Source organism: Salmo salar, chromosome ssa05 (genome assembly GCF_905237065.1).
Source record: "Salmo salar chromosome ssa05, Ssal_v3.1, whole genome shotgun sequence".
Lineage (NCBI taxonomy): Eukaryota > Metazoa > Chordata > Actinopteri > Salmoniformes > Salmonidae > Salmo > Salmo salar.
This window is the reverse complement of record NC_059446.1, coordinates 81,526,537-81,550,092: the sequence shown is the minus strand read 5'-3', so window position 1 is coordinate 81,550,092 and position 23,556 is coordinate 81,526,537. Positions and strand designations below refer to the sequence as shown.

Below are 23,556 nucleotides of genomic sequence, written 5' to 3'. Positions count from 1 at the left end.
TAGGCCGTCATTAAAAATAAGAATTAGTTCTTAACTGACTTGCCTAGTTAAATAAAGGTAAAATATATATATATATATATATATATATATATTTTTTTTTTAAATAACTAAATTCCCAACCTGGTCCCATTCCATCATGGCCATCTAATCACCCCCCTCATTCCTAATTGGCATAATATCACTCACCTCTCCACCTGATTGTGGTGAGCGTTCTGGCACAAAAATGGTCGCCATGCATCACCCAGGTGGGTGCTGCACGAGATGAGTTTGCCCTTTACTATGTAAAGCGCTTTGAGTAACCGTAGAAACGCGCTATATATCCACTCAATTATTATTGTTTGTTACAATTATCACAGGACAACAAATGCTTCTGAATGTTGTGTACGTTTGTTGAATAGCATCCAAGCTTGCCTCCCATTGGATAGAATTAGAGCAATTGGTCATCGATTTTAGTGATGTCAAGTACTGCTTTTTTTACGGTGGCAATTAATGAGATTGGGTAATGCATTTTGTCATTGGACTGGGCATCAGCGTGTCGAAACAACTAGCAAGCTCAGGCTACTCGGGCACACCGACGACTAAGGAACGTGAATACTTCTTTACATTGGAAAAAGGGATCAGGTATATTCGATTTGTGTATTTTTATCAGCATTCGGTAGCCCATCCCAAGTTAGCTGGTTATCTACGGGTTACATTCATCATAGCTAGCTAAAATACCGTAGCTACCTAGCTAGCTTCTAAGCTAACATTAACTAGCTAGTTAGCTACCGTCTGATCATGTGAACACACCTGTTCGTTGTATCATTAGCGTTCGTGACAGCTTGTACAATCTACTACACACCAACGTTAATAGCAGAGATGGTCTATATTGTAGCGGGCTTTGACGTTATATATGGGGATAGTGATACCTATATACCGGTAACTCATGCCAGAACAGTTTGATAGCATAGTTAGCTAACGTTACAGACTGAGGAAGTTAGCTAGCTCTTTAGCTTGCAAACTTGGATAGCTTCTGTAACATTCGCTAATTTAGCAAGTTATTGATGATAAATACTTATTTCTTACTTCTGAGATAAAAGAACCAGCCCTGTCTAAAACGTATCCCAACCACTCATGTGTAGAACAACGGTCCCAACCTATAGTGTGCAACTGCAGCCCGCATTAAGGGGGCGTTCCTGCATATGGGCATTACTGCATATGTAGGAACGCCCCCTCAAGCATCCCATTGGTTCCTTCAAGAACCCCCCAAAAGGTAAATTAAAGTATTATACGTTTTTCGTCTCCTGTGTACCCTGCAGGTGTTCTGCGACACCGGTAGGCAGTGTCCTTCACTCCTGCCTGCCCTCATCATTGTTAACATAACTGCCGGAAAATAATGCCTGACAGGCGGGGGCGAAGGACAGTCTACCACGGGTGCTAGTTAGCACATGGTGTCGCTCCGCCTCCTGTGTACTCCGAGAGAACTGTGCTCGACAGGCGGGGGATAAGGACACTGTCTACCGATTTCTCCTGCATGCTCTGTACCGGAGAGAAGGTGCGAAGGACACTGTCTACCGTTGTCGCCACCACCTATTGCAAGCTACACCTTACGCTAGCTAGTTGGCTAGCTAGCACAGAGTGTCCTTCGCTCCTGCCTGCCGAACACCTGCCGTCGTTAACAGAACTGTAGGAAAACAGTTTCCGGTGTGTAAATCAAAGTTTAATTGTCACGTGCGCCGATAGCTAGTTACCATTGTTGCCCCCGCCCCTTCTTCTGTGGGGTTTATTGGCAGTTGGCATCCAACGTTATGGTGCATTATTGCCACCTACTGTACTGGAGCGCCCCTACCCCCCCACCTATGTACCGGAGGCAGTGTCAGAGTATGGGAGTGGAGCGTGCCCAATTTGCGGAGCAAGATTCCCAAAGGCTGCTCCAGTAGTGCTCCATGAGCTCAGGACATGCCCGGCCCATCATACATTTGTTGTCTGCTGCTATAGCCTCTTGCATTTAGCTACTGTCATGGAGTTTGCAAAATATTGTCATAAATACTTTTATAAAACACACAGGTGCAAAATCAAGGTGACGTACAAAGATGTAATGTCCACAACTAAATAATCATTGTGGAATCTGAACAGACACGTCCCGAAAGCAAGATGGTGTACTTACTATGTGCAAATGCTAAAAGGAAGGAAGAGGTGGGTAGTTAATTAAGTGTGTCATTGGAGCAAAGTATTTATAAACAAAAAAATCTGATCTTAAGTTTCCTTAATTTTTGTTTTATCTATACAATGGGCCATCATTGATTTTTGTCCCAATAGGCCTGGCATATTCCAACTTTTTTTCAAGGAGCTTTTAGTTTTAATTGGGTTATTGTGCCTAAAAACCTTTAAGCTTACCTAGAAAGAAAATAAACTGCATCCGTGCCTAGCCTGGCAAGAGTGGCCAAAAGGGTGTTTAGCATCCCCAGTGACTCTGCAGGCGCGCTGCAGGCCTGCTCTCAAGGCACCATCACGTAAGCCTGAAGCCACAGACTCACTTTTAAAAATGAATTCAAAGGCACTGAGCCTAATAAGGAATGTTTTACTTCGTTTGTATTTAATTCTAAGCAAGTCACAGCCTACACTACTGTTCAAAAGTTTGGGGTCACTTAGAAATGTCCTTGTTTTTGAAAGAAAAGCTATTTTATTTGTCCATTTAAAATAACATCAAATTGATCAGAAATACAGTGTAGACATTGTTATTGTTGTAAATGACTATTGTAGCTGGAAACAGCAGATATCTTTTATTTATATGGAATATCTACATAGGCGTACAGAGGCCTGTTATGTTCTAGTTAGAGGCCATCAGACTGTTAAACAGACATCACTAACATAGAGGCTGCTGCCAACATACAGACTCAAATCTTTAGCCACTTTAATAAATGGATTTAATAAAGGTATCAGTAGTCACTTTAAATAACGCCACTTTAATAATGTTTACATATCCTACATTACTCATCTCAGATGTATATGCTGTATTCTATACCATCTACTGCATCTTGCCTATGCCGCACGGCCATTGCTCATACATATTCTTATTCATCCCTTTACATTTGTGTGTGTATAAGGTAGTCGTTGTGAATTTGTTAGATTACTTGTTAGATATTACGGCACTGTCGGAATTAGAAGCATGAGCATTTCGCTACACTCGCATTAACATCTGCTAACCATGTGTATGTGACCAATAACATTTGATTTTATCACCAACCATCACTCCTGTGTTCCAATGGCACGTTGTGTTAGCTAATCCAAGTTTATCATTTTAAAAGGCTAATTGATCATTAGAAACCCCATTTGCAATTATGTTAGCACAGCTGAAAACTGTTGTTCTGATTTAAAGAAGCAATAAAACTGGTCTTCTTTAGACTAGTTGAGTATCTGGAGCATCAGCGTTTGTGGGTTCGATTACAGGCTCAAAATGGCCAGAAACAAATAACATTCTTCTGAAACTCATCAGTCTATTCTTGTTCTGAGAAATTAAGGCTATTCCATGTGAGAAATTGCCAAGAAACTGAAGATCTCATACAACGCTGTGTACTACTCCCTTCACAGAACTGTGTACTACTCCCCTCCCTTCACAGAACAGCGCAAACAGCGCAGTGCTTAGGGTCGTTGTCCTATTGGAAGGTGAACCTTCACCCCAGTCTGAGGTCCTGAGTGCTCTGGAGCAGGTTTTCATCAAGGATCTCTCTGTACTTTGATCTGTTCATCTTTGCCTCGATCCTGACTAGTCTCCCAGTCCCTGCAGCTGAAAAACATCCCCACAGCATGCTGCTACCACCATGCTTCACCGTAGGGATGGTGCCAGGTTTCCTCCGTGACGCTTGGCAGTTCCATCTTGCTTTCATCAGACCAGAGAATCTTGTTTCTCATGGTCTGAGAGTCTTTAGGTGCATTTTGGCAAACTCCAACGGGCTACCATGTGCCTTTTTTTTACGGAGGCGTGGCTTCAGTCTGGCCACTCTACAATAAAGGCCTGATTGGTGGAGTGCTGCAGAGAAGAGGAAAACCTTCCAGAAGGACAACCATCTCCACAGAGGAACTCTGGAGTTCTGTCAGTGACCATCGGGTTTTTGGTCACCTCCCTGACCAAGGCCCTTTTCCCCCGATTGCTCGATTTGACCGGGCGGTCAGCTCTAGGAAGAGTCTTGGTGGTTCAAAACTTCTTCCATTTAAGAATGATGGAGGCCACTGTGTTCTTGGGGACCTTCAATGCTGCAGAAATGTTTCGATATCCTTCCCCTGATCTGAACCTCGACACAGTCCTGTCTCGGAGCGCTATGGACAATTCCTTCAACCCCATAGCATGGTTTTTGCTCTGACATGCACTGTCAACTGTGTAACCTTATATAGATAGGTGTGTGCCTTTCCAAATCATGTCCAATCAATTGAATTTACCACAGGTGGACTCCCAAGTTGTAGAAACACCTCAAGGATGATCAATGAAAATAGGATGCACCTGAGCTCAATTTCAGTTTCCTAGCAAAGGGTCTGAATACTTATGAATTTCTTAATGTATTTCTGATTTTGATACATTTATTCTAAAAACCTCTTTGCTTTGTTTTTATGGGGTATTGTGTGTAGATTGAGGAATTTTTATAAAACTAACAAAATGTGGAATACATTCTGGCTGCACTGTATATGCTGTTTAATATGACATGTAGCCTATTTGAAATGATGAAATGATGAGCGTTTGTTACATTCACCGTTTCATGTTTATTATAATACTTTTCATATCATATGTTTTTTTTTCTCCTGTGAGAGAGGAGTGGATTTTAGCAGAGCGGTTAGAAAGGATGAGAGATGAGCAGGATTTCCCACCACTCAACTATTCTTCCCATGAGAATTCGCTAACTAGACTGGGTGGAGCGTTGAGGGGTGGGTTCTTCAAGGTCATTTTCCATATGAGGATGTTTAGAAGACCCAGTTAAAGAAGTTTGGCACAAGGGGATAATTGTTGTGTGGTACATTTAGCCAGAACAGGTTTACTCTAAGACCATATTGGAAATCCCATCTTTAAAAAAATAAATAAAAATGTAATCAAAAGTTTACAGTGAGGGGGAAAAAAGTATTTGATCCCCTGCTGATTTTGTACGTTTGCCCACTGACAAAGAAATTATCAGTCTATAATTTTAATGGTAGGTTTATTTGAACAGTGAGAGACTGAATAACAACAACAAAAATTCCAGAAAAGCGCATGTCAAAAATGTTATAAATTGATTTGCATTTTAATGAGGGGAAATAAGTATTTGACCCCCTCTCAATCAGAAAGATTTCTGGCTCCCAGGTGTCTTTTATACAGGTAACGAGCTGAGATTAGGAGCACACTCTTAAAGGGAGTGCTCCTAATCTCAGCTTGTTACCTGTATAAAAGACACCTGTCCACAGAAGCAATCAATCAGATTCCAAACTCTCCACCATGACCAAGACCAAAGAGCTCTCCAAGGATGTCAGGGACAAGATTGTAGACCTACACAAGGTTGGAATGGGCTACAAGACCATCGCCAAGCAGCTTGGTGAGAAGGTGACAACAATTGGTGCGATTATTCGCAAATGGAAGAAACACAAAAGAACTGTCCATCTCCCTCGGCCTGGGGCTCCATGCGAGATCTCACCTTGTGGAGTTGCAATGATCATGAGAACGGTGAGGAATCAGCCCAGAACTACACGGGAGGATCTTGTCAATGATCTCAAGGCAGCTGGGACCATAGTCACCAAGAAAACAATTGGTAACACGCTACGCCGTGAAGGACTGAAATCCTGCAGTGCCCGCAAGGTCCCCCTGCTAAAGAAAGCACATATACATGCCCGTCTGAAGTTTGCTAATGAACATCTGAATGATTCAGAGGACAACTGGATGAAAGTGTTGTGGTCAGATGAGACCAAAATGGAGCTCTTTGGCATCAACTCAACTCGCTGTGTTTGGAGGAAGAGGAATGCTGCCTATGACCCCAAGAGCACCATCCCCACCGTCAAACATGGAGGTGGAAACATTATGCTTTGGGGGTGTTTTTCTGCTAAGGGGACAGGACAACTTCACCGCATCAAAGGGACGATGGACGGGGCCATGTACCGTCAAATCTTGGGTGAGAACCTCCTTCCCTCAGCCAGGGCATTGAAAATGGGCCGTGGATGGGTATTCCAGCATGACAATGACCCAAAACACATGGCCAAGGCAACAAAGGAGTGGCTCAAGAAGAAGCACATTAAGGTCCTGGAGTGGCCTAGCCAGTCTCCAGACACCTTAATCCCATAGCAAATCTGTGGAGGGAGCTGAAGGTTCGAGTTTCCAAACGTCAGCCTCGAAACCTTAATTACTTGGAGAAGATCTGCAAAGAGGAGTGGGACAAAATCCCTCCTGAGATGTGTGCAAACCTGGTGGCCAACTACAAGAAACGTCTGACCTCTGTGATTGCCAACAAGGGTTTTGCCACCAAGTACTAAGTCATGTTTTGCAGAGGGGTCAAATACTTATTTCTCTCATTAAAATGCAAATCAATTTATAACATTTTTGACATGTGTTTTTCTGGATTTTTTGTTGTTGTTCTGTCTGTCACTGTTCAAATAAACCTACCATTAAAATTATAGACTGATCATTTCTTTCAGTGGGCAAACGTACAAAATCAGCAGGGGATCAAATACTTTTTTCCCTCACTGTAACTCAATCTCTGTTAGAACAGTAGGCCACCTTTTTGGGTTGTTAATAGCTACCTCATCTACCCTCAAAGCAAGGTAAGTTACTAGGAGCACAGCAATGTCATGCATAACTCATGCCTAACTCATGCCTAACAAGGTTGTGCTATGTGTATTTCAGCCTGTATTGTCCATAATGCACATCTATCTTTCTAGGCCTACACTAGTCTCATCTCACAGCTGCTGAAACTCCTACAGGACAGCTGGTTCACCCAAGTTCACACAGTGGCTGAGTTCTTGTGTCTTTTCAAGACTTGATTGCGTGGATGGAGTTTCCTTCCTCCAATCTGAGGAACTTTCTCCTGCAGCTCAATGGGTTGACTCAGTACTTTAGCCTAATTGCAGGTGTACATTTATAGTAATAGGGCTGATTACAGCAGCAGCTTGGCCTATCTATTCGGCAGCATCCCAGCTGAACGTGCATCATTAAACTTTACCCAACTAGCTACTAAAGCTCTTATTGTATTTGTACTGCTGACATTTGAAATATAAAATAGACCTAAACTGTCATAATACTAGCCTTTATCGGCCTATCCAGAGTCCGTAACATTGAGATGTTTATTGGTTATAAAGGCATTATTGACTATGGGTTAACATACTAACGCTCATGCTGTCTGTCTGTGTCCCCTCTACAGATGAATGAGTCACTCCATGGGGCTCTAGAGAGGAACGTTGTCCACCTCCGCCAGCCCCCGTCTCCCTCACCCTGTTCAGCCTCCCCTCTACAGACGTCATCAAATGAGCTCTATCTGAATGCCACTTTCTATGGGTTTGGATTCAGTACAGCAGCCAGCAGTGAAGAGAGCCAATATCTTACAAAGCCGCGTTTTGCCACGGAACCTTATGAATTGCTGTCAAAAGTGCCTCGAAAGAACTAAAGAAAAGCAGGATTTTTCCTTCATGTATAGTGCTGCTGTTTTGATAGTAGTCCTCTGATTGACCATAAAGGGAAGGACAGTTGCATCAGAGCGGACAGGACCGTAAACTACATTAAGGCTTTAGGGGTGCAGTCATAACTTCTCTCTCTATACGAGCTGACGACCATGGTCCCCCAGAAGGCTGACTTGACTGTTTTGCCACGTCAGGATGTGGTGGAGATGCCAGTGAAGAAGCAGAGAGGTGAGAGGGACGAGGACAGTCCTGATGGGTCTCTGGCTGAGGGTGCTGGGGAGGAACATATTCCCCTGCGCAAGTGGGTCATGCATGGTGCTGTCATGTTCGGACGAGAGTTCTGCTACGCCATGGAGACAGCCCTGGTCACACCAGTCTTACTGCAAATAGGTCGGTACCAATGGAGACAGCTCTGGTCACACCAGTCTTACTGCAAATAGGTTGGTACCAATGGAGACAGCTCTGGTCACACCAGTCTTACTGCAAATAGGTCGGTACCAATGGAGGGTGTTGGTTGACAAAACAATTGTATTAGAGTTGCAACTAAAGCATTTCATATGTGTATTTTACGCTTTTGGTTAATTGTTTGCCAAATGGTTACCAAAGATTGGTCCTGAGCCAGTCTCTGTTAGGTTTACTCCATCATAAGGGCTGGGAGTTATGTGGGGTCATGTTAACTGTCTGTACACTGTGCACAGGCAGCATAACAGACCGGGCCGTTACTAGGTTACTAGGTTTGCCACCAATGCAGAATGGAACAATGTCTTCTACAGAGTTTGGTAGGTATGGCAAGAATGTGTGAGTCTGCACGTTTCAGTCAACCTGTTTTCCCGTCGGGAACAATTTTGTCATAAATGGATTTGCCGAACTCTCCATCTCTGTGATGTAACTCCTATGTACAGTTTAGGGTACATGGACAGTAGGTCTCTAGGTCTCTTTATCTACACAGCATGGAACAGCTGCACATTTCTTTCAATGTATGATGAACATTGTAGGCAGACATTGTCACACAGCAAAGGGTTAGCTACAACTGAACTAGTATTGGATAACACAGGCTTATCTTAATCCGCTCCTTCAGGACTGTCATAACAGAAGCAAACGTGCGAGTGCACATAATAATATTTTGAAATAGTGGTGAAGTAAAAGTTTGTTTTTGTAACCCTTTAAACTTCTGGTTGAAAATGGCAGATTTGGGCACTAATAAGCGCCTACAATTGGAAGGCAGTGGCTGTACAGTAACATGTTATACATGATGTCAGAGCTCTGGCTCTGCATTGGTTTTGACCCAACAGCCGTTCTGAACTTGAGCACCCATCCCTACTGCTAATTGGTCAACTTTTGCAAATTCTTTGTCATCTGTTTGAGGGATATGCTGTAAATTAAGATGACTCGATGTATTCTGAAAGATGAGACGTTGAGGATAATACTAAATACCGCTTTGATGATACAAGCAAGCCAAACATCCGTGAGTCCAAATGTGCACTTCACATCTCCAAATCATAAAACTCAAGTCATATACAGTATCAACGTTTATGATCACTGTTTGATGTACAGTTATAAGATGACATGTGGTCATACCCTGGGTTGTTCTGAACAGAAGGAGTCTGTTTGATGTACAGTTAGTTACAAGATGACGTGGTCAAATCAAATCAAATTTATTTTTATATAGCCCTTCGTACATCAGCTGATATTCTCAAAGTGCTGTACAGAAACCCAGCCTAAAACCCCAAACAGCAAGCAAAGCATGTGAAAGAAGCACGGTGGCTAGGAAAAACTCCCTAGAAAGGCCAAAAACCTAGGAAGAAACCTAGAGAGGAACCAGGCTATGAGGGGTGGCCAGTCCTCTTCTGGCTGTGCAGGGTGGATATTATAACAGAACATGGTCAAGATGTTAAAATGTTCATAAATGACCAGCATGGTCAAATAATAATAATCATAGTAGTTGTCGAGGGTGCAACAAGCACGTCCGGTGAACAGGTCAGGGTTCCATAGCCGCAGGCAGAACAGTTGAAACTGGAGCAGCAGCACGGCCAGGTGGACTGGGAACAGCAAGGAGTCATCATACCAGGTAGTCCTGAGGCATGGTCCTAGGGCTCAGGTCCTCCGAGAGAAAGACAGAAAGAGAGAATTAGAGAGAGCATATTTAAATACACACAGGACACCGGATAAGACAAGAGAAATACTCCAGATGTAACAGACTGACCCTAGCCCCCCGACACAAACTACTGCAGCATAAATACTGGAGGCTGAGACAGGAGGGATCAGAAGACACTGTGGCCCCATCCGATGATACCCCCGGACAGGGCCAAACAGGCAGGATACCCTGGGTTGTTCTGAACAGAAGGAGCCTGTTTGTTTATTGTGCGGAACAAGCACCTGAATGCACTTATGACTTCTTTCTACACACCTAAATGACTATATGTTCCTCTGTATTGCCTTGTGAAAGCCTAACGCTGTACGATCCTGTTTGATAACTTAGTTAGTCATGTTGGCAATAGAATAAGCTTTAAAATCATGCCCACCTGACCCAGATTGCCATTTCTAATGGACCCTTTTTTGGATTGTGGAAATAACAACAGTAATTGTGTGATGCGGGATTGTGTTACAACTAAACAAATACCAGTGTGCTTGCTCTAGTTCCTCAACGGCACAGCTAGGAGAGTTCAAGACCCTTCTTTGAGTCATAAAAGTGCATTGAAATGTCTTAGGAACTGTGCACACTTTGGAGAGGTGTATGTCCACTTGGAGACACCAGTTAGACCCTTGTCATTTTTGTGTCTTATGTTGCACCTACCCCACAATTTCCAGGAATATTATTATGTTACTGAATGTATCCAGAGTATATTCAGATTTCGTTATCAACAACTGATGAAAAAGTAGAGTAAATATAAAATCAACAGTGTAATGGTTGGGTTCAGTCTTGTGCCAGGTGAACTGTTGTGTACTCACCTTTTGGTCTACTCATTTTCCCATGATCTACAAACTCTTCCCATTCAATTGCTACAATGGTTATGCATTTGCTTTTCATATTTTTTCTGTAAGAAACATTTCAATTTAGCCCTATCCATATAGGCCAATTCCCATGAGTGTAAAGGGTTAAGTCTTGGTGACATTTCCCACTATTGCCTTGAGTATAACTTAGTCCCAGTCATTCATTACGGGCCCCTAATGTATAGCCTATGTTTAACTACTTTTCCTTGGTATTTCTGAGAAGGACGATCTGACTTGATGCCAGCTTCTCATATCTTGTTGATTTTCTGAGAGGGTTATAAAAGTCTGTCCAGAAGCCAGTGACAGTTCAACAACCATTTTACTGCTCAGACTGAGCAACAGACTAGGTCACATTCAGTGCATTCCACTCCATAAACCAACAGGCTACGCATTTAACCCTTTCTGAACAAATTCTAACGTGCACTACCTAGCATTTGAAAGAGGATAGAAAGCTTCCATTTATTGTGTTTCCAGTTTCACTGTCTGTTCTGTTGTTGCCATAGCTGCGTGAGGCCTATATCATTGTAGCCTTCCTACAGAGGGAAGTATCACAGAGATGAAGATTGCCAGTTTGTTTCCATAGTTCTTGCAACAAGTTGTGTCTTGCGTGAGGGCTCTTATCTAGGTTAATGAACAACCGGCTTGTAGAAACACGTCCACTTGTTTTCCTTCTAGTGACAATCTGTAACACATATTCTAGTGGGAGATGTACAGTGATTGTTGTTTAATGTGTAGGCCTGCTGAAGTAGAGCATCAGCTGCATAGCTTTCATTAGAAAGCTCAGTGAAACAGCCTAGTTCCAAGCCAAGGTCTACAGTACATCAGACTGGAGTGTGATACATTGAGATGGTTCCAGCTACCCACAAACCTCCTTTCACCTCACCTCACACGGCCTCACCAAACCTGCTAGTGACTATGGAAGGACTAGAATGTGATTCAGCATTGTTGATTAAAAGCTTTGATGGCTGTGGTTCTGTAAAGAATGCCCTTTAGGCTGCGGGCAAAAGATTTTGTAATAGTTGAACTTTTGACAAACTAATATTTGATGAATGCTAATAGGATTTCATCCGTGATCAGTCTCTCTGTGGCCAAAGCCTTAAGCATATTGACTGAAGGTGTTTTTTGTCTCTGTGTTTTTTTTTTATTGTTTTTTTTCAGGACTTCCAGGGCAGTACTACAGCCTGACGTGGTTTCTGAGCCCCATCCTGGGCCTGATCCTCACCCCTCTCATTGGCTCAGCCAGCGACCGCTGCACCCTGAAATGGGGCCGCAGGAGACCCTTCATCCTGGCACTCTGTGTGGGGGTGTTACTGGGAGTTTCTCTCTTCCTCAATGGGTCCCTCCTAGGTGAGCCTAGTATCCATTGGTAATTAGTTTTGAGGGAGGTACTGACTGAGTTCCAAATGGAACCCTATTCCTTATGTAGTTCACTACTTTAGACCAGAGCCATTGAGCCCTCTGGGCTGTGGTCAAAAGTAATGCACTATAAAGGGAATAGGGTGCGATGTGGGACGTAGGCACTATTTAATCATCATATATTGGAAATGTGAAACTCCCTTAAATTCTCATGTTTGTTTTTTATATTTTCTGTATTGTAAAATGATGATTCTTTAATGACAGTGCTATGCTATATAAATACATTATTATTATTATTATTCCTTCTTATTCTGTGTGCTGTAGGATTAGCCCTCGGGGACGTTCCCAGCAGTCAGCCCATTGGGATAGTGCTGACGGTGCTGGGTGTGGTTCTACTGGACTTCAGTGCAGACGCCTCAGATGGGCCTATCAGAGCCTACCTGTTGGATGTAGCCGACACAGAGGAGCAGGACATGGCCCTCAACATACATGCCTTCTCTGCAGGTACACTATGCTGCCCTAGTTGTATTGGCTCCTTGTGTCCTCTCCTCCCTACCTCCTCAAACAGTCGGAGGGAAGCAGGAAGAGGATTTAACCTGTTGAGGATAGATGTTCTGCTAGCGGAACCCCTAGCCAACAGCCAATGGCATCGCACGGCGCGAAATACAAAACCAACTAAAATACCACAATTCAATTTTCTCAAACAATCAACTATTTTACACCATTTTAAAGATAAGACTCTCGTTAATCTAACCACATTGTCCGATTTCAAAAAGGCTTTACAGCGAAAGCAAAACATTAGATTATGTTAGGAGAGTACATAGACACAAATAATCACACAGCCATTTTCCAAGCAAGCATACATGTCACATAAACCCAAACCACAGCTAAATTCAGCACTAACCTTTGATCTTCATCAGATGACACTCCTAGGACATTATGTTATACAACACATGCATGTTTTGTTCAATCAAGTTCATATTTATATCAAAAACCAGCTTTTTACATTAGCATGTGATGTTCAGAACTAGCATACCCACCGAAAACTTCCGGTGAATTTACTAAATTACTCATGATAAACGTTCACAAAATACATAACAATTATTTTAAGAATTATAGATACAGAACTCCTTTATGCAATCGCGGTGTCAGATTTTAAAATAGCTTTTCGGCGAAAGCACATTTTGCAATATTCTGAGTACATAGCTCGGCCATCACGGCTAGCTATTTTGACACCCACCAAGTTTGGGACAACCTAAACTCAGAATTACCATTACAAAAATTGGATTACCTTTGCTGTTCTTCGTCAGAATGCACTCCCAGGACATCTACTTCAACAACAAATGTTGTTTTGGTTCCAAATAATCCATAGTTATATTCAAATAGCTCCGTTTTGTTCGTACGTTCAGGTCACTATCCGAAGGGTGACGCGCGAGCGCATTTCGTGACAAAACATTTCAAAATATTCCATTACCGTACTTAGAAGCATGTCAAACGCTGTTTAAAATCAATTTTTATGCTATTTTTCTCGTAAAATAGCGATAATATTCCAAACGGGCAACGTTGTATTCATTCAAAGGCTGAAAGAAAAAAATGGAGTAGTCTCGTGACCGCGCATCTCCAGTGTCACTGTCCCCAGGCTGACCACTTACAAATTCTCCTGCTGTTCTTCGCCCAGAGACAGCAGACACCCCATTCCACTTTCTGTCGGCTTTAGAGAGCCAATGGAAGCCTTAGAAAATGTCACATTACAGCACAGATGCTGTATATTCAATAGAGATGCAACAGAAGGACAACAAATTGTCAGACAGGGCACTTCCTGTATGGAATCTTCTCAGGTTTTGGCCTGCCATATGAGTTCTGTTATACTCACAGACACCATTCAAACAGTTTTAGAAACTTTAGAGTGTTTTCTATCCAAATCTACTAATTGTATGCATATTCTAGTTTCTGGGCAGGAGTAGTAACCAGATTAAATCGGGTACGTTTTTTATCCGGACGGGAAAATACTGCCACCTATCCCAAAGAAGTTAAGAACCCTACAAGCACATTTCCTCTCCTCATATCCTGTTCTCTTTCTGCACTTTCATCTGCCGTTTTGAGGAGGAGGAGGCAGGAAGAGGACGGGAGGAGAGGACGCTAAGACACTATAGAATCACTATGTAACTGGGGGGGTGAATGCCAAATCCCCTCTATAACAGTTATTATTGCTCAATGTTACGTTAAGAGAGCTATCAGTCATGTTTTGAGTCAGTTTTAAATTGATTTCATGTTGAAGCCGGTGTATATGATTGGTGGAGCGACATGTTTGGAATGTGAGGTCACATGGCGCCCCCTCTAAACAAATACAATCTTTACTTTTATTGGTCACGGTTGCTCCCATGATGATTCCCTGAGGGGAATAAACAAAAACATGAGGAAAGTCATTTATCATCGGTATTTCGAGCACCGAACAACTCAAAGTGGCTAGCTCTAACATTGTTTTGACATTGTGTTTTTGGCAGGGCTGGGAGGAGCGGTTGGCTACGTGCTGGGTGGCCTGGACTGGACCAGCACCATCCTAGGCACGGCCTTCAAGTCCCAGGAGCAGATCCTGTTTGTGTTTGCTGCCGTCATCTTCAGCATATCTGTGACTCTACACATGTTCAGTATCAAGGAGGAGAGTTTTGAGGCTTGTGGTGACACTCCGAGAGAGGGAGACTCCGACAGCCTCTCCTCCTCAGGGAAACTGAAGGAGGGCTTGGAGGGGCCTCGTAGTATACCTCAGCTGGACGTTATAGGAGAGGAGGACGCCCAGTCAGAGAGAGAGCTCTTCATCAACGTGGACAGGGTGAGGAGTAAGAGCGACTCGGTGCTGGCCATGCCTGACGCCACCATCGAGCTGGACTCAGACCTGGACCAGGACGGTCATTTCCTGGCCGACATTGAGCCCTCCATCTTTCAGGACTACCCCCAAGATTTCTACCCTGGCACCCCTCAGAGACACTACAGTGGATGGGGCATCCAGGACCAGGAAGGCCCCCAGCCCGAGGCTCAGGCAGACAGCCAGCTGCCCCTCTTCCACCAGGACCCCTCCCCCTACTACAGCAGGGGGCACATGTTGCTCAACAACCAGACCAACCAGGGAGCCAAGGGCCTCAACGGGGCCTCAGCGGCCACGGCCGTCCCCTCCAACCACACAGCCCGCGGGGCCAACAGCCAGGGCCGTATGCCAGGCCTGAGGCCGTCCAGCACCACCGCCGGGGCACGCCGCTTCCCCCACACCTTCTACCGCCAGCCGTCATTTACATTCTCTTACTATGGCCGCGTGGGTTCAGCACGATACCGCCACCGCAGAAACACCATGGGCAATCCGGCCGGCGCCAACCTCCGCATCAAGACCTCGCAGAGCATGAACGACATCTACGAGCACATGCAGCGGCGGCAGCAGAGGAGGGAGCTCCAGCAGAGCAGCACCACGCTGTCCAGCGGTGACTCTGAGAGTGACGACGGGGACGAGGGGGGCACCACGGTCAAGCTGCTGTGGCTGTCCATGCTGAAGATGCCCCCCCAGCTGCTGAGGCTCTGCGTCTGTCATCTCCTCACCTGGTTCTCCATCATCGCTGAGGCAGTCTTCTACACAGACTTCATGGGACAGGTCATCTATGCTGGAGACCCCACAGTAAGAACCGGTCCAGTCCTCCATTGTAATTCATTGTTTATTGTAGTTCATTATAGTTTGTAGTTTATTTCAGTTAGAGAATGAGCAAACTCTTCTTTTATTTGTCCATCTTTCCTCAATAATCTACTGATCCTGTTTTCTTTCCTACTCTTCTTTCGTATTCTCTGTTTCTCCTCTGCAGGACAGGGAACTCTCTGAGAATCACTAGGTCTCTGTTTCTCCTCTGTAGGACAGGGAACCCTCTGAGAATCACTAGGTCTCTGTTTCTCCTCTGCAGGACAGGGAACCCTCTGAGAATCACTAGGTCTCTGTTTCTCCTCTGCAGGACAGGGAACCCTCTGAGAATCACTAGGTCTCTGTTTCTCCTCTGCAGGACAGGGAACCCTCTGAGAATCACTAGGTCTCTGTTTCTCCTCTGCAGGACAGGGAACCCTCTGACAATCACTAGGTCTCTGTTTCTCCTCTGTAGGACAGGGAACCCTCTGAGAATCACTAGGTCTCTGTTTCTCCTCTGTAGGACAGGGAACCCTCTGAGAATCACTAGGTCTCTGTTTCTCCTCTGCAGGACAGGGAACCCTCTGAGAATCACTAGGTCTCTGTTTCTCCTCTGCAGGACAGGGAACCCTCTGAGAATCACTAGGTCTCTGTTTCTCCTCTGCAGGACAGGGAACCCTCTGAGAATCACTTGGTCTCTGTTTCTCCTCTGTAGGACAGGGAACCCTCTGAGAATCACTAGGTCTCTGTTTCTCCTCTGCAGGACAGGGACCCTCTGAGAATCACTAGGTCTCTGTTTCTCCTCTGCAGGACAGGGAACCCTCTGAGAATCACTAGGTCTCTGTTTCTCCTCTGCAGGACAGGGAACCCTCTGAGAATCACTAGGTCTCTGTTTCTCCTCTGCAGGACAGGGAACCCTCTGAGAATCACTAGGTCTCTGTTTCTCCTCTGTAGGACAGGGAACCCTCTGAGAATCACTAGGTCTCTGTTTCTCCTCTGCAGGACAGGGAACCCTCTGAGAATCACTAGGTCTCTGTTTCTCCTCTGCAGGACAGGGAACCCTCTGAGAATCACTTGGTCTCTGTTTCTCCTCTGTAGGACAGGGAACCCTCTGAGAATCACTAGGTCTACTGACAAGGGCTCAAGTTATTTTAAATGCCAATGTAATGTTTTTTAATGGGACAAAATGTTAATTCTGATAATATGCACAATTTTGTGGTGCAAATTGCTTTAGGAGTTTCTGGACTTCTATATGTTCTATTTTCTCCATCTAGGCTCCTGCTAACTCCACTGAACTCCAGAACTACCATAAAGGGGTTCAGATGGGCTGCTGGGGACTGGTTGTCTATGCTGCTACCGCTGCAGTCTGCTCAGGTAGGTCCTACTCCTTAGAGAAATACACAGTATAAACAGCTACGTGGACAGCTACGTGGACAGCTACGTGGACAGCTACGTGGACAACAACATGTACAGTATGGACAACAGTATGGACAGCAACGTGTACAGTATGGACAGCAAAATGAACAACACTGTGTACAGTATGGACAGCACCGTGGACAGTATGGACAGCAAAATGACCAGCAATGTGTACAGTATGGACAGCAATGTGGACAGCAACGTGGACAGCAACGTGTACGGTGTGGACAGCAAAATGAACAGCAACGTGTACGGTATGGACAGCAACGTGTACGGTATGGACAGCAACGTGTACGGTATGAACAGCAACGTGTACGGTATGAACAGCAACGTGTACGGTATGAACAGCAAAATGAACAGCAACGTGTACGGTATGAACAGCAACGTGTACGGTATGAACAGCAACGTGTACGGTATGAACAGCAACGTGTACGGTATGGACAGCAACGTGTACAGTATGAACAGCAACGTGGACAGCAACGTGTACGGTATGGACAGCAACGTGTACGGTATGGACAGCAACGTGTACGGTATGAACAGCAACGTGTACGGTATGAACAGCAAAATGAACAGCAACGTGTACGGTATGAACAGCAATGTGTACAGTATGGACAGCAATGTGTACGGTATGAACAGCAACGTGTACGGTATGGACAGCAACGTGTACAGTATGGACAGCAAAATGAACAGCAACGTGTACGGTATGAACAGCAACGTGTACAGTATGAACAGCAAAATGAACAGCAACGTGTACGGTATGAACAGCAAAATGAACAGCAACGTGTACGGTATGAACAGCAAAATGAACAGCAACGTGTACGGTATGAACAGCAACGTGTACGGTATGAACAGCAAAATGAACAGCAACGTGTACGGTATGAACAGCAACGTGTACGGTATGAACAGCAAAATGAACAGCAACGTGTACGTTATGAACAGCAACGTGGACAGCAACGTGTACGGTATGAACAGCAATGTGTACAGTATGAACAGCAACGTGTACAGTATGAACAGCAACGTGTACAGTATGAACAGCAAAATGGACAGCAACGTGTACAATATGGACAGCAACGTGTACAGTATGGACAGCAACGTGTACAGTATGAACAGCAATGTGTACAGCAATGTGTACAGTATGAACAGCAACGTGTACAGTATGAACAGCAATGTGTATACCAAAGAGTGAGGACTTGACTCACACCCAGTACAGTGAGTACTAAGTACATGCAACTTAATGCAACTAATTTGTGCCAACTCAATAATGTTGCATATGTTGTATTTGTTTACAGCTGTGCTCCAGAAGTACCTGGACAACTACGACCTGAGCATTAAGGTCATCTACATCCTGGGTACTCTGAGCTTCTCCCTGGGAACCGCCGTCATGGCGATCTTCTCTAACGTCTATGTTGCCATGGTGATGATCAGCACCATGGGCATCATCTCCATGAGTATCTCCTACTGCCCCTATGCTCTGCTGGGCCAGTACCATGAGAACAAGCAGGTGAGGATCCCTATGGATCACTGTGGAACACCATAGATCACTATACACTGAGATTATAAAACATTAGGAACACATTCTTAATGTTGAGTTCCACCCCACTATACACTGAGTGTACAAAACATTAGGAACACCTTCCTAATAGTGAGTTGCACCCCCCACTCCACTATACACTGAGTGTACAAAACATTAGGAACACCTTCCTAATATTGAGTTGCACCCCCCCCACTATACACTGAGTGTACAAAACATTAGGAACACCTTCCTAATATTGAGTTGCACCCCCCCACTATACACTGAGTGTACAAAACATTAGGAACACCTTCCTAATATTGAGTTGCACCCCCCCACTATACACTGAGTGTACAAAACATTAGGAACACCTTCCTAATATTGAGTTGCACCCCCTCCCCTTTGCCCTCAGAACAGCCTCAATATGTTGGGCCATGCACTCTACAAGGTGTCAAGTGTTCCACGGGGATGCTGGCACATGTTGACTCCCATGTTTCCCACAGTTGTAAAATGAGCTGGATGTCCTTTGGGTGGTGGACCATTCTTGATACAGCCCCTCAATGTGTGAAGCTGAACGTCCGATAGCTGTAGTGTAGCAGAGCCAGTACAGGATTTCTGTCTCACGTCCTTTCTGTTAAATGGTAACAGAACTACATGCCCACATGTCTTGTAGGGTTAAATGAGACAATACACTGAGAATACCAAACATTAGGAACACCTCAGAACAGCCTCAATTCGTTGGGGCATGGACTCTACAAGGTGTCGAAAGTGTTCCACAGGGATGCTGGCCCATGTTGACTCCAATGCTTCCCATAGTTGTCAAGTTGGCTGGATGTCCTTTGTGTGGTGGACCATTCTTGATACACACAGGAAACTGTTGAGCATGGAAAAACCCAGCAGCGTTGCAGTTCTTGACTCAAACTGGTACGCCTGGCACCTACTACCATACCCTGTTCAAAGGCACTTAAATCTTTTGTCTTGTCCATTCACCCTCTGAATGGCACACACACAATCCATGTCCCAATTGTCTCAAGGCTTAAAAATCCTTAGAAATAAAGGAGGACCAAGGCACTCTTCATATAATTATTTAAAATGCCATTTTGTATGGCATGTTCAATGAAAACGAAGTTTAAACTCAGTTTCAGCTGCATGACCTTCGTCTTCAACATGTCTCCTCTTCATCTACACTGTTTGAAGTGGATTTAACAGGTGTCATCAATAAGGGATCATAGCTTTCACCTGGATTCACCAGGTCAGTCTGTCATGGAAAGAGCAGGTGTTCTTAATGTTTTGTACACTCAGTGTAGATTACTATAGTTCACTATAGATCTTAACAGACCTAGTTAGTAGACTCTGCCAGTACCATGAAAACAAGGATGTCGGTACACTTCCAAACTGGTCATATTGTTAATAAAAACGACTTTATATGGATATGTTGCTCATTCTAGGCCAATGTGATGATAATTGAGTTTGGAACTAGGTTATTACCTATCTTTGAACTGATGTGAGAGATTAGTAAAAAATGTTTTAAAAAATTCCCTCTGTCTTTACCGCAGTACATCCACAACAGTCCGGGGAAGTCGCGACGAGGCTTCGGCATCGACTGTGCCATACTGTCGTGCCAGGTGTACATTGCCCAGATCCTGGTGGCGTCTGCGCTGAGCACGGTGGTGGACGCGGTGGGCAGCGTGCGGGTCATCCCAATGATGGCCTCTGGAGGCTCCTTCCTGGGCTTCCTCACCTCCACATTCCTGGTCATCTACCCAGACTCCTCCACTCCCACCACTACGCAGGACCAGGATGGGTATGGAGAGGAGGGGACTCCAGCCCTGGTGGCCCCAGAACCAGGCCCCAGTGGTAGCAGTATGCAGGAGCCAGTAGTCCTGCTCAAAACATCGCCCAAGGGCAGCAGCAGCATGGCTAACTACGAGTCCACTATTTAACAAAGAAGAAGAGGGGCAAGGAGAAAATACTGGTGGCATCTCAATAGTCATAAAGTGGCTTCCTCTCTTTGTCTCCTTTCTTTAATCTGCACAGATATCTGGTGGAGAAAGACAGTGACCAAACCTTAACACTCACTAGTCACATGACTTCCAGTGGGATGGACTGTTCCAATGAACACGTGCATTTCTTGACATATGGCTGTTTTTCTTTTCCTCGTGGGGTTCAAATGTTTGTGGTTTCACTGGGTGCATCCCAAATAGCACCCTACCCCCTTTTATAGTTCACTTCTTTTGACCTGGGTCCATAAGGGTCTGGTCAAATGTAGTGCACTAAATAGGGAATAGGGTGCCATTTGGGACTAATTCACAGTTTGAAAGGTCTGCAGGAGGCAATATCAGACTGAGTATCCACCTCATACACAGGATCTAATGCTGGACTCTCTTTTTTTACACATGGGATCTAATGCTGGACTCTTTTTCTTAAATGTGACTTGGACTTTTCTTTAGATGGTTATTTAGACTGCACATTAATATTGTCACTGCATTTCTACATTCAAAACATGTTTTATTGATTTTATTTTGTGATTGTACAAAATGGTTGGAGTGACCGATCAACTTTTTTAGATCAAACTTAGTTTCCCCACAGACAGAATGCTATAGGAGTCTCTGTTACTGTGACCTCACTAAAGATGCTGCAGCCACAGAGGATCCAGTTCAGAACAATATAGGAGTCGCTATGTTACTGTGACCTCACTAAAGATGCTGCAGCCACAGAGGATCCAGTTTAGAACAATATAGGAGTCTCTGTTACTGTGACCTCACTAAAGATGCTGCAGCCACAGAGGATCCAGTTCAGAACAATATAGGAGTCTCTGTTACTGTGACCTCACTAAAGATGCTACAGCCACAGAGGATCCAGTTCAGAACAATATAGGAGTCTCTGTTACTGTGACCTCACTAAAGATGCTACAGCCACAGAGGATCCAGTTCAGAACAATATAGGAGTCTCTGTTACTGTGACCTCACTAAAGATGCTACAGCCACAGAGGATCCAGTTCAGAACAATATAGGAGTCGCTCTGTTACTGTGACCTCACTAAAGATGCTGCAGCCACAGAGGATCCAGTTCAGAACAATATAGGAGTCTCTGTTACTGTGACCTCACTAAAGATGCTGCGGCCACAGAGGATCAAGTTTAGAACAGTATAGGAGTCTGTCTTACTGTGACCTTACTAAAGATGCTGCAGCCACAGAGGATCCAGTTCAGAACAATATAGGAGTCTCTGTTACTGTGACCTCACTAAAGATGATGCGGCCACAGAGGATCAAGTTTAGAACAGTATAGGAGTCTCTGTTACTGTGACCTCACTAAAGATGATGCGGCCACAGAGGATCAAGTTTAGAACAGTATAGGAGTCTGTCTTACTGTGACCTTACTAAAGATGCTGCAGCCACAGAGGATCCAGTTCAGAACAATATAGGAGTCTCTGTTACTGTGACCTCACTAAAGATGCTGCGGCCACAGAGGATCAAGTTTAGAACAGTATAGGAGTCTGTCTTACTGTGACCTTACTAAAGATGCTGCAGCCACAGAGGATCCAGTTCAGGGTCAGTCAGTTACATTCCCTGTTATAAACACCCTCCACTAACTCCATTTCTTCTGTCTATTGACATGTATATCATGAAAACACTCAGGGCTATTATACAGCACAGACAATATGATGTCCAGGTTACACCAAAAGTCCAAAAAAGCATTCAGGACATTCCTTTTTGTAGCTCATATTTGCCATTTACTGGGTTGAGTGGCCTATAGCCTACTGTTTACATGACAGAGTTGGATAAACGTTATCAGCCTTAAGATAATCAAATGCTGAAGTGATGATGCTTACACTAACACATATCAATGTTTTTAAAAGGGAAAATGTTGTAAACATCGATTATAGTATGCTGCATGGAAGGATACTAGATTTCATACGACGACTAGTAATTAAAAATGGTCTATGACCATAAGATGCCTTTGGACCCATCCAGCATTGAAGAAACCCTACACTGTACTGTGCTACAGTAAGTAGCCCTCTGTTGTTCTGAACCACCTGTTCCACAGGGTAACGTACAAGAAAGGATATGGCTCTGTATGTTTTTACATTTAACAACTGCAAAAGCTGCACAATAAACTTTAAGAACTTTAAGACAGGACAGTGTGTGTGTCATTATCTGGCAGAACATTCAAGCAAATCTGTTGAGAAATCTATATAGAGATTAACGGACTAAGTCCCAAACGGCACCCTATTCCCTATGTAGTGCACTACTTTTGACTAGAGTCCTACAGGGCATGTACATCTAATGAGCTGTGTGGGCCTAGAAGGTATTCCCAGACCCAGAGTGTTGGGCTGAGGAGTTGTTCCACTTACGTGAGGTAGTAGGTAGCCAGGGTCGTATTCACTAGGAACCAAATGGAAGTAAAGGGGCAGAAACAGGGACGGATCTACCTGAATTTATCCAATAAAAAAGTGTTCTGTTACAAAGTGTTTTGCTAAGGTGTTCTCGAATGAAGAGGATTCATCATCACAGCCAGCAGGAACATCTGGCTCTAGAAAGTGGGAAAAGGAACTTTGTCTTTTTGGTACATTTTACTTAACTGCTGTAATTTGAGAGGTTTGGTTGTAATGGGGAAAATATAAATGTCTAACTGGTTGTGAATAGTTTGTTTGGGAATGTGTGCAAATGAGAAATTAAATTGGTCACACTCAAGTATCAATCTTTATAATATAAATTATCTCAACATTTTGGTTTCAAAGTCGAGCAATGATTTTGTCAAAGTGGAAATGTTATAATCCCTTCTGCTGTTGAACTGTACAGACCTGTTATATCCTGTTAACAACTAACCTGCTAACCCTGTTAACAACTAACCTGCTAACCGTGTTAACTAACCTGCTGACCCTGTTAACTAACCTGCTAACCGTGTTAACTAACCTGCTGACCCTGTTAACAACTAACCTGCTGACCCTGATAACAACTAACCTGTTAACCCTGTTAACAACTAACCTGCTGACCCTGATAACAACTAACCGGCTGACCCTGTTA

The 23,556-nt window shown here is 44.2% G+C and overlaps 1 protein-coding gene across 4 annotated transcripts; it reads left to right on the top strand.

The window, feature by feature from the left end:
* Window positions 1-199: 199 nt before the first annotated feature.
* LOC106573422 (solute carrier family 45 member 4) lies at window positions 200-22,665 on the top strand. Of its 4 annotated transcripts, none has more exons than XM_045719136.1 (8): window positions 200-245; window positions 7,347-7,992; window positions 11,752-11,940; window positions 12,274-12,453; window positions 14,454-15,610; window positions 16,879-16,978; window positions 18,310-18,521; window positions 20,087-22,665. In XM_045719136.1, the coding sequence occupies exons 2-8, from the start codon at window positions 7,755-7,757 to the stop codon at window positions 20,471-20,473; spliced, it is 2,463 nt and encodes an 820-aa protein (XP_045575092.1). In that variant the 5' UTR covers window positions 200-245; window positions 7,347-7,754; the 3' UTR covers window positions 20,474-22,665. The 4 variants fall into 4 exon arrangements, with proteins under 4 accessions (XP_045575092.1, XP_045575091.1, XP_045575094.1 ...); XM_045719135.1 differs by lacking the exon at window positions 200-245 and adding an exon at window positions 278-621; XM_045719138.1 differs by lacking the exon at window positions 200-245 and having other exon boundaries at window positions 7,836-8,042.
* Window positions 22,666-23,556: the final 891 nt, after the last annotated feature.

Bases quoted from the DNA above. Each gene is read 5' to 3' on its own strand.
- LOC106573422 (XM_045719136.1), top strand. From the start codon at position 7,755: ATGGTCCCCCAGAAGGCTGACTTGACTGTTTTGCCACGTCAGGATGTG. The intron at 16,979-18,309 runs GTAGGTCCTACT...ATTTGTTTACAG, and splicing joins TACCGCTGCAGTCTGCTCAG to CTGTGCTCCAGAAGTACCTG. The intron at 18,522-20,086 runs GTGAGGATCCCT...TCTTTACCGCAG, and splicing joins AGTACCATGAGAACAAGCAG to TACATCCACAACAGTCCGGG.